General features: G+C 37.2%; 1 protein-coding gene across 3 annotated transcripts; it reads left to right on the top strand.

Annotated features, from left to right (window-relative positions):
• Positions 1–193: 193 nt before the first annotated feature.
• Positions 194–10,180, top strand: psip1b (PC4 and SFRS1 interacting protein 1b). 3 transcript variants are annotated; one of them, XM_051879825.1, is made up of 14 exons: positions 194–374; positions 634–726; positions 812–873; positions 2,193–2,331; positions 3,006–3,482; positions 3,576–3,771; positions 4,406–4,504; positions 5,484–5,692; positions 5,776–6,014; positions 6,407–6,444; positions 6,549–6,607; positions 6,687–6,788; positions 6,867–7,038; positions 8,959–10,180. In XM_051879825.1, the coding sequence occupies exons 1-14, from the start codon at positions 357–359 to the stop codon at positions 9,075–9,077; spliced, it is 2,022 nt and encodes a 673-aa protein (XP_051735785.1). In that variant the 5' UTR covers positions 194–356; the 3' UTR covers positions 9,078–10,180. The 3 variants fall into 3 exon arrangements, with proteins under 3 accessions (XP_051735785.1, XP_051735786.1, XP_051735784.1); XM_051879824.1 differs by having other exon boundaries at positions 195–374; positions 6,528–6,607; XM_051879826.1 differs by lacking the exon at positions 4,406–4,504 and having other exon boundaries at positions 6,528–6,607.
• Positions 10,181–11,061: the final 881 nt, after the last annotated feature.

Raw genomic sequence — 11,061 nt, 5'->3', positions numbered from 1 at the left:
ACGTGACGAAATTTAGTTTTTTAATCCGCGAAGATCTTTTAAGTTATTGCGTGATTAAATAACAAAAAACATGTGGTTATTCGCCTTAACATTGTGAAGAAATCCGTGTTATTTATTATATTTAGAATAATTCTAAACCAAAACCTCCCCTCTCTCTGTGTGTAGTGGTACATTCCTCACGCACGCTGCTGAGCGGGACGCGGACTGAACTATTCCACCAGTGCTGAGGGGAGACACACTCTCGCAAGTCTCCATGTCCTTTCATTCATCTCGTGATAATATTTTTAATTTTTAGCGTATTTTCCGTTTTGTTTTTAAGTCAAAGTGTTTTTAAAATAGTCTTAGAATAAGGAGATATGCAGAAGGGAGTGAAGGTGAGTTCATATACAAACAATGGGCTTGTGTTAGCCTGAAGCTAGCTAAACATGGCTATCATTTTATTTACTTTAGCGTCGGTAGCAATAAAATAATAAGAATAAAGTCATATTATTGTTTTAAAAAGGCAAATTCATAGCCGTAAGCCTAATTTAATGCATGTAATAGCTGTCTCTGCTGGTAAAGTGTTTTGTTTATTGTTTTTATGTGTTGGTGACACATGCTGAGTGTTATTAATTAACTCTTGTGTTTTCTTAGATGAAGATGACATCTGATCAGAACACAGACGATTTAATTCCAGGCGATGTAGTGTTTGCTAAGATGAAGGGTTATCCTTTCTGGCCTGCCAGAGTGAGTTTATATACAGCAGATGTAAGGCATATTCATCATGAGGTCAACTGAAATCTGTTTGTGTGTTGTTTTGTTTGTCACTCAGATTGGTGAAGGAAAAGCCCCGAAAAACAAGATCCCCATCTTCTTTTATGGAACACACTCAACGTAAGTGAACTCAAATCAAACACACACACACGATGAAACAACCAAAACAAAACACACATCCTTCATTAAACCAAAGATATGCCAGTCTGTCGTTCTACTGTCCGCGTATATATAAGCGTTTTTATACAGAGAAACCTTAAAGCTCTAGCTATAATGCACAAATATATATCTATGTATACAATTCATCTTAAAGGGTTAGTTCACCCAAAAATGAAATTTCTGTCATTAATTACTCACCCTCATGTCGTTCCACACCCGTAAGACCTTCGTTCATCTTCAGAACACAAATTAAGATATTTTTGATGAAATCTGAGAGGTTTTTTTATCCTCCATTGAAAGCAACGAAATCACCACATTCAAGGTCCAGAAGTAGTAAAAACATTGTTAAAACAGTCATGTGACTGCAGTGGTTCAACCTTAATGTTATGAAGCGACGAGAATACTTTTTGTGTGCAAAAACAAAACACAAATTAATAACTTTATTCAACAGATTCGTCTCTCCTCTGTCATTCTGCTACGCTATGTACGTTGCAGAGCTTCTGTGTGTACGTCTGAACGCCGGCTCCTGCGTCAGTATGTCAATTTCGGCTTAGTATGTCAGTTTTGTCTGTAATATTTTCAACTTTTTGTCGTCATTTCGATTTAGTATGTCATAATTTTGACTTTTTGTCAGAATTTCGAATGAGTTTGTCTTTATTTTCTACTTTCTCAGAATTTTGACTTCTTGTCTATTTTGGCTTAGTAAGTCAGTTTTGACTGTCATTATTTCAACTTTTTGTCATAATTTCCATTAAGAGTGTCACAATTTCGACTTTTTGTCTGAATTTTCAACTTTTTGTCACAATTTTGAATTAGTATGTCATTATTTTGACTTGTGTCATAGTTTCAACTTTTATGCCATAATTATGACTTTTCAACTCATAATTCACTTTTTGTCATAATTCTGACTTTTTATGTAGTAATTTCATTTAGGTGTTATATAATTTTTACTTTTTCTCATAATTATGACTTAGGGTGTCATAATTTTGACTTTTTATGCCTTAGTTTTGATTTAGTATGTCATAATTTAGGATATAAAAATGAGAACACAAAGTTAGATTCGCACCACTAACAGCACCAAGGTCATGTGTTTTATTCCTAAGAAAAGCACAAACAGTTAAAGATACCATATATATATTTTATCTTAATAGATTGATCAGAATTGATATCTGGATACCGATCACACACATTGTGATGAGGTCGTGTTTGAAGCATTTATCATTGTCACTTGCTATCTAATAATAACTAGCATTGTGTTCTGAACATCTCTCCTATTCCAGAACTTTCCTCTTCTCCAAAGACATCGTCCCCTACTGGCCAAACAAAGAGAAGTACGGCCGGCCCATCAAACGGGGCGGGTTCGAGGAGGGCATGTGGGAGATTGAGAACGACCCGGGCGTGGGCCTCAGAGGTCAAAAGGTCAGTGATTTTCGCTGTTAAGGCCCGATAACTATAGCGCTAAAGATATCGCTTTAAACTATAGCGCTAAAGATATCGTTATCCAAATAGACAGAATAGCAGAATGCCACAACTATAACGACACAGAGAACGATAATGGGGCTGATCACACAGAACGTGTTTTTCTATTCCAGTGCGCTACTTTTCCATTGTTTTTCTATGTAAACGCGCGTCAGACGGACACGTATGACCGTTACGCTCAAGTCTTGCGTCTTTTGCAGCACCTCACACCACGTTTTTAAAACACTGTGTCAAGGTAAAAGATTTTTGCCTATTTCCGATATTGCATCACATCTCAAAAGCGCGTTTTGAGACCCTCGTGTTGTGCGCTGCGCTTTTTTTTTTTTTTAAATCATTCCTGAGCGCTGGCTCACGTTTTTAGATGCAAAGACGCGTTCTGTGTGAATGAGCCCGAAGAATGATTTTTTTTTTTTTTCCAGCTGATGAATAATACAAACATTGACAGCCAATCAGAATCATCCTGCTTTAAAGAGCTCGAGTATTTAAAGCGACAGACGACAAACCTGCAGCGCTTATAATAAACAGAACGATATCGTCCGCTGGTGTGGACGCTAATATAGCTATCGTTGTTGGTGTGAACGGGTCTTTAGAAAAGCACTTTGTTTCTCTGACAGAAAGCAGCACTGGTGAAACGACTGTCAGATAGTCGGCCGAAACTGAAAGACAGGAAGAAGAAAGCAGAAAATCAGAGTGAAGCCAAGAACCAGACTGGATCACGTAAAGATTCAGTGTCGAAAGGCGATTCGAAAGCAGCGACGCCACGTGGGAGAGAAACTCAAAGCAAAACAAAGTCTGAACCTGTCAAGTCGACGGATGATAAAACAACCGAAACCAGGTCGACGCGCTCCAGAGATTCAACGGCAGACATCATCACGCCCGACGAAAGACGGACGACTGAAGTCGCGCCTGCGAAGAGAGTGACATCGCTCAAGACGGTCGCGGCGGGAAGGAGGATGCTGCCGTCCAGGAAGATCATTTTAACGAGACGAGCCGCTGTGGCAAAGACACTTTCCGCTCGCAGGAAACACATACTGAACAGAAAGATTGTTTCAACTGTGAAGAAACGGATGGATGCTAACAGTCACCGAAAGGTTTGTGTGATGCTGTTATCTGTGACATCTGAACCTGGTTTATGTCAGAATGTGAGTTTCTGATGTTGTTTGTTTTGTATTGAAATCATTCAGCCCTTGAGGATCACGCGCTCTACTGCAGATCTGACCCAGACCACAGGTGACGTCACTGCCGCGCCGGTCAGGACGCCCGCGCTGAAACACAAACGCTCGCAAACCGCCTCTGATGTAAGACAGGAAGGAACTCTGAAGAAAGACGCACCTGTTTCTCTTCCAGTGACGAGTAGCTCCGCCCCCTCCAGCCCAGCAGGTGATCTACCTAGCAACATGCAGAAACATGTAGCAATGTGCTACATCATGTTAAAAACATGCTAACAAAGTGTTAAATCATGCTAGCAACACTTTAAAATATGCTAACAATGTTAAATCGTGCTTAAAACATGTTAGCAATGTGTTAAATCATGATAGAAACGATGTACTAAATCATGCAAGCAACATGCTAAAACATGCTAACAGTGTCAATTCATGCTAGAAACTTGTCTGCAACATGCTAAATCCTGCTGAAACATATTAACAACTTGCTAAAACAGGTCAACAATGTGTTAGAACATGTTAATGACATTTTATTGACTTAAAATCGTCAAACTTTCATAAGTTTTTTCAAACTTTCAGACAAGACTTTGTCAAGCCAACACAGTTTTTCATCAAACTTTACTCATCTAGTTATTTGTAAAATGTCTTAAATCCATTTTTACAAAGTTATAAAGCTGCCGCTGAACCGACACAGCAGTAAAGATTTAGATTTCATTTTAACTCCTTGCTTTTTGAAATTGTAAAATGCAGGTTTAGTGTAATGAAAAGTTGTGGATGTCTTTTTAATGTTTTCATTATAATCTCAATGGTCATTATTACCATAAAGAGCTTCTAATCTGATCAATTTACAGGCTCAAAGAGGAAGCGGCTCACAGAAGAGCAGACGTCTGTCCCAGACAAGCCTGTTTCTCTTCCAGTGACGAGCAGCTCCGCCCCCTCCATCCCAGCAGGTGATCTACCTAGAAACATGCAGCAGAAACACGCTAGCAATGTGTTAAAGCATTTAAAACATGCCAGCAATGTGTTAAGTCATGTTAGCAATATGTTAAATCATGATAGAAACATGCTAGCAATGTACTGAATCATGCAAGCTGTTGTTAACTCGTGCTAGAAACTTGTCTGCAACATTAAATGCTGCCAAATCATGTTAACAACTTGTTAAAACATGTCAACAATGTGTTAATTTGTGTTAGCAATTTGCTAAAACATGTTATCAATGTGTTAGAACATGTTAATAACATTTTATTGACTTAAAATTGTCAAATTTTCAGACAAGACATTGTCAAGCCAACATCAAAGTTTGTCATCAAACTTTACTCATCTAGTTAGCTTTAAAGTGTCCATTTTTACAAAGTTTATGACACAGCAGTAAAGATTTAGATTTCATTTTCACTACTTTTCAAAATCGTAAAATCGGTCTAATGTGTAAAAGTGAATTAAAACAGAAGTATATTGCTTTTGTTATATTACTGTTTGTATCCCTAAATAAAAATGCATTATTATTATTTTTATATATTATTATATTATTATTATATATTATTATTATTATACGTTCAGTCCAGTATTAATATAACAAAATTAAATATTAAAAATTATTAATATGGAAAAACTAAAAATTTGAAAAATTTTATCGAATTGCCAGAATTCCATCATTGGCGAGGAAAGAGTTAATAAACATTCCTGGTCTTATAGTTATTTTAAAGCTGCTCTATGAAAGATGTGCTTAAAAATTAACAGAATTATATTATTATGCTAGTGCATACAAAAATTCTTGCCTTATCCCGATTCGATTTTATTTTTTCCCAAATTTTCCCAAATAAGTCACATTGCAGAAGTTAAATGTAAAGTTGTGGATGTCCTTTCATGTTTTCATTATAATCTCGATGGTCATTATTACCATAAAGAGCTTCTAATCTGATCAATTTACAGGCTCAAAGAGGAAGCGGCTCACAGAAGAGCAGACGTCTGTCCCTGAAGAACCGGAGAAGAACGAGGAGAAGGTCAAGAAGATAAAAGCGCAAGATAAGGATGAACAGACACAGTCGGCGAATAAACCCGAGGAGGTGAAGAGTGACGTTCTGAGCATCTCCGAAAAGCAGGATGAGACAAAAGAGGAGAAACATCCGAGAGGTGAAGAGGTGAGAGCGGGCGGGAGCGCTGGAGAAGGAGCCGTACGGAGCAGGAGCGAGCTGACGTCTCTCTGTGTGTCTGTCTCTCGTAGAGGAGTAAGATCCCGGCGGAGAAGAGGCAGAGCGTGCTGAAGTCCCTGCAGGGATTGGTCACGTCCACCAGGGGAAAGACACAGTCCGGCACTGAACAAACCGCTCAACACGAGGAGCCGCAGAAACGGCCCGAGAGGAGCCGCGGCGTCAGGAGCGAGAACCGCAGCCCCGTTAAACCGGCCGAGGGCGAGAAGAAAGAAACGGAGCAGAACGGAGAACCTGACAGCAGGAACACAGAGTGAGTGAGATCAGAAGCACAGGAGTCTAATCCTGAAGCTGGTGTTGAGACTAAAGCCCGAGAATGATAACTAATACCAGTTTTGATAAAATAGCCCACACCACCGCTATAACAATAATTATAATAAATATAGAGTAATAGTAATCTTTCTTATTATAACACTGTGATAAAAGCTGTCTTTACATGATAATCAGAGTGATTGTGGATTGATTTGGTTGTGAGTGCAGTGAGAGACTCCGCCCACACGCTCTTCTGATTGGCTGTGATTTTTGGGTTGATTTGATCGAGTGCAGTGCGCATAAAGACATGGTTATGACAAACTCTGATTAACGTGGAAAAGTCGCTCTTATTGCATCACATCTGGTTAGTTAACAGAGTGTGTGTTTCAACAGACAGCAGAACAACACCAGCAGAGAGGAAGAGCGCAAAGGTGAGAGACACACATCACACTGAAACATCTGTATCGACACACGTGTGTGTAGATCTCTAACTGTGTGTGTGTGTGTGTTTCAGCTCTTTCTCTGTCCGTCACAGATTCTTTGCTCTACCGGCTGCACGGTGACATCAGAATCTCAATGACGCTCGACAATCCAGTATGAACCGGTTTCATATCATTTATATATTATCGTTTTATCTAGGGTTCACCGTCATTAATGTCCGTGTCTCTCTCAGGATGTCAGTAAGTGTTTGTTGGCTCTGGACGAGTTGAGCACCGTCCCCGTCTCGTCTCGAAACATCCAGAACCACAGCGAGCTCATCGACACGCTCAGAAAGGTAAACACTCGCTGTTTACTGACTATAGTTCAGTCTCCTCAACACAAGAGCAGGCATAACTCGTGTTTGTGCCGTCAGATGCGGTGGTTTCGTGGCAGCGAGGCGATCATGTTTAAAGCCTCCATGTTGTATCATCGCTTCAAGAACATCTACCTCATCGGAGATGCAGACGAGACTCTGAGTCAGGAGTACATCGACTCGCTGCAGCAGGAGAGAGAGAGCGATGAGCGGCAGACAGACGGCGGATCAGGTAATGACACGCTGTTCCTGGAAGGCCCCGTGCTGTTGGTTATTACACGGCTCTCTGGGATACTTGACCGTGATTTGGTCAGTAACTGTATAATGGACCTGATTTAATATCTCTCTGCTCACAGAATACAATCATTTCCTCTCTAATCCATGTGTCATGTTCATCCCCATCAGCATATCAACTCAAAACTGCTTGTTTTCAAACATTTTGATATATTAAATTAACCCTTTAACTGTCAACCCCCTTTTTGAGCATAGACATGAAAATGCACTATCCAAACTTAAATCATTGCAATTAAAAATGCTTTGGAATATAGAGCTAAGTTTGGTCTTGTTTTAAAGAAGACACTCAGCAGATTGTTGAAAGTATGAAAAGTTATAGAAGTTTAAATTAACTGTAAATCAAATGTGCTATACTAAAAAGTTTTTATTTTTATATAAAATATATTTTACAAAATAATTTTTTACTCAAAGACATATGTCTAGCCAAGTTGTGTTCCAAATTTGAAGTTGATATCACAAAAATTAAAGTTCCCATGAGATTTTCTTTAGGCGCTGTACCAAAAAAAGCCACCGGGTGTCACCCACATTGACACTTTTTTGATGCATTCTCCTGTAACAGATTAATACATTTCTGTCCAAATATCACTTCTGTCACAACACAGACACCAAATATCAAAAGCTTGAGATTCAGACCTTTCCGACAATATGTCAAGATTAGAAAAGTTTTGACTATAAAGTAGTTAAAATAAATTTTGTAATATGAAACATGACAATGTCCACTAGGGGGAGGATTAAAAGGATTTAAAGTACTTTCCATCGTAACACATTCTGATTTCAAAACAGTTTTCACAGGATGAATGCTGAGTTTTTAAGCTTTTGAATGATACCTAATTTATGATGACTGCTGAAATACGCGATTGTGAAAAAAGGCAATAAATAAAAACAGCGCTAAGCAACAGGTTAGGGAGTTAACCATGATTCATTGTGTGATTCCAGAACTTTCAAGAACAGTTTAGAAAATTATAGTTTTTATAACAAAAAAACATGTTGTATTGTTATTAAAGCCTTTTTAATGTTTTATTTTTTCCCCAAATTCCATTTTTCTCTTTTTTTTCTTTTTTTTTTTTTTTTCGGGTCTCCAATTTATTGGTTAAATTAAATTTTAGTAATTAAAGCATGTGTAATTAGATCTCTATGAAATGTTTTTCAAAAATTTTTTTTTTTTTTTTTTTCAATTTTATTGGTTAAATTAAATTTTAGTAATTAAAAAGCATGTCTAATTAATCAATTATAAAAATTGTACAATTTAACACAATTTATTGTTTTATTTTTTTCAAATTCCATTTTCTGGACTCCAATTTAATGGTTAAATTAAATTTTAATAATCAAAAACCTTACGCACACTCATTTCATTTAAAAAAATTTAAAAGTTAAAAGTTAAAATGTAATAATAAAAAAAAAAATTTAGGACACTATGAATTTATTTTATTTTTTCCGCTCAAATTCCACTCAAAAATCACAAATTCTGTTTTTTTCCATTTTCATTTTTCTGGATTCTATTTTAGTGGTTTATTACATTTTAATAATCAAAAAGCATGTCTAATCAATTGAATTCATAAAGCTTTAACAACTTAAACATATTACTGTAAATGTAATAAAGTTATTAAGTGTGCAGCTCTTTTGATTCATTCATCCAAAATTTGCCAATTTCGTTGATGTTCCATGTTATACAGCAAATTCCATTTTTCTGACTCTGTTCTGTCTGCGTTTTCTACATTGTACAAATAATAGGGCCGTATTCGTGATTTGATGTTTAGAATTGTAATTAAGTTATTTTAATTTTATTAATTTATAGTCACTAAAGAAAGATGAATGTGAAAACAGCAGAATGTTTACAGTAATAACTGTGTCTGTTCAGTTATCAGTCCGACGGGAGAGACTCAAGATACGAAACAAGCGCCTCAAACCACTGAACACGTGCCTCGCAGGTATGACATCATCATCATGACATCATATTACACACAGCACCTGAGCTGAACCTCACTTTAAGTCTCACTGTTGCTCGTTTCAGTTTTATTAGAACTATTTTCTGTTCATCTTCTGTTTCTCATGTTTTCAGCGCAGGCCGCCGAGGACAGGAGCTGACCTGAGGAAACCGCCGGAGTGTTTTTAACCTTGTTTGTGTTGTTATTCCGGAATCGGGAGAGAGAGAGAGAGAGAGAGAGAGAGTTTTATCCGATCGCTGCAGTTATTTATTGGCGCTGAGATGAAGAGCTCGTGTAAATCGCACGTTCCCCTCGCCGTTTCAAGAGCTCAGTCTGAAATCCTCACGCTGATGCTTTCAGGACTTTTACTTTCATGTCATAGATTGATCCTAATGCGATGAAGACGGGTGTCGTTCTGCAGGAAAAGAGAGAGACACACTAATAAAGGCAGAGAAACTGATATTCCTCCCGTTTGTTTATCCTGTCAGTTCACCTTCAGCAAACAAATACCTTCCGCTTTGATTTCACACATTCAGATGTTGGTTTTGAGGTCGGATGTTGTGTGAACTCTGATCTGAAGTGTGTGAAAGTAGTGAGATGCTGATGCTGACTGACAGGATCCAGATTTATGCGCCTTCTCTTTTATCACAGAGCATTAAATCATTTATGAAGCTTCGTCAGACTTTAGCTGTGTGTTTTACAATGATTGTGACACTACAATTAAAGTGATTTGCCGTTACCACTGAGCAGTGTCTGAAAACTCAGTCGGACACGTCTCATAATCTGTTAAAGAGTTTCTCAAACACTTCAGATGGACGTTTGTTCTCTGTTCTGTTTGTAAGACGTTAAACACAAGCATTAAAATGTTCAGGTGTGTGTGTGTGTGTGTGTGTACACAGGGCAGCTATATCGTCATCATCATCATATAGTGTACAGTAACATTTGAGTCTGATCTGGACTCGTTCACACACGATCTGATCCGAATCCGGTGCTAACAGACGCTGTCTGTGTCCTGAAAACATTTAGCCATAACACATTCTAGCATTATCTGTCCTGCTCACGCCCCTAGATTTGTATTATAAAGCACTTGCATGTGCTTCCTGTGTTGATGTTACAGTCAATATGATCTTGATCACATTAAACTGATCTTCAATACTTTTTGGTGCTTCTTGTGTTGTGATTTCGTCTGATTTGTTGTGTTCGGATTTGATCGGAACATCTAAAGTGCGATAATTCATTTCCAATATGTTTATGGGCCGTTACAGAATTGATGCAAACTGCTGTCCCACAACCCCAAACACGTTTAAAAAGCATTTAAGTATTCAAATTTTAGATGTTTAGATCCTTCTATTATCTATTGAATCCCACAATAATATTCAAAATATCAGTAAAATTAATATATATAAAATCATCATTTATTGGGTACTTTCAGGTGGGAAAGTGTCTGTCCCGAACCCTAACCCCTAAATTTACACTTGTGAAAATGATATTGAAATAATTTTTGCAATTTTTTCCATTGTTGTTTTTAAAAATATATTTTAGATTCTTTTTTTTTTTTTTTTTTTTTAAAGTGAAGTTAAAAAAATATTTATTTTATATTTCTATTTTTTAATCATAAAACTTTATGTAAAAAAAAAAAAGTCCTGCATTTTCATGTCACTACCGAAATAGTCACGACTGAAATGTGAAGTTTCGGTTGTGACATCATTGTTTTGTTTTTTTTGTGTTATTTGATAAAATGTAGTTTTTATGTGTGTAAAACTGTTCAGAACTGTGCTAGCTAACCATGTGCTGATTAGCATCTTTGAGCGGCTCAAAAATGTAGTCAAAACTAAAATTGTCACGACCGAAACATGGTGAAGTTTCAGTAGTGTCGTCATTGTTTTGGTAGTGACAAAAGGGAACACATGATCATTTGTTTGGGGGAAATAAAATTTTAGTACAGTTATGCAAATTATTAGCATTTATGCAAATCATTAGTGTTTTAGTATGCAACTTAAAATCCTGTCATGTGATGTGGTCACTACCGACACATT

This window comes from Ctenopharyngodon idella, chromosome 22 (assembly GCF_019924925.1).
Source record: "Ctenopharyngodon idella isolate HZGC_01 chromosome 22, HZGC01, whole genome shotgun sequence".
In the NCBI taxonomy this organism is placed as follows: domain Eukaryota; kingdom Metazoa; phylum Chordata; class Actinopteri; order Cypriniformes; family Xenocyprididae; genus Ctenopharyngodon; species Ctenopharyngodon idella.
Note: the sequence above shows the minus strand (reverse complement) of the source record. Positions and strands in the feature narration are given on the sequence as shown.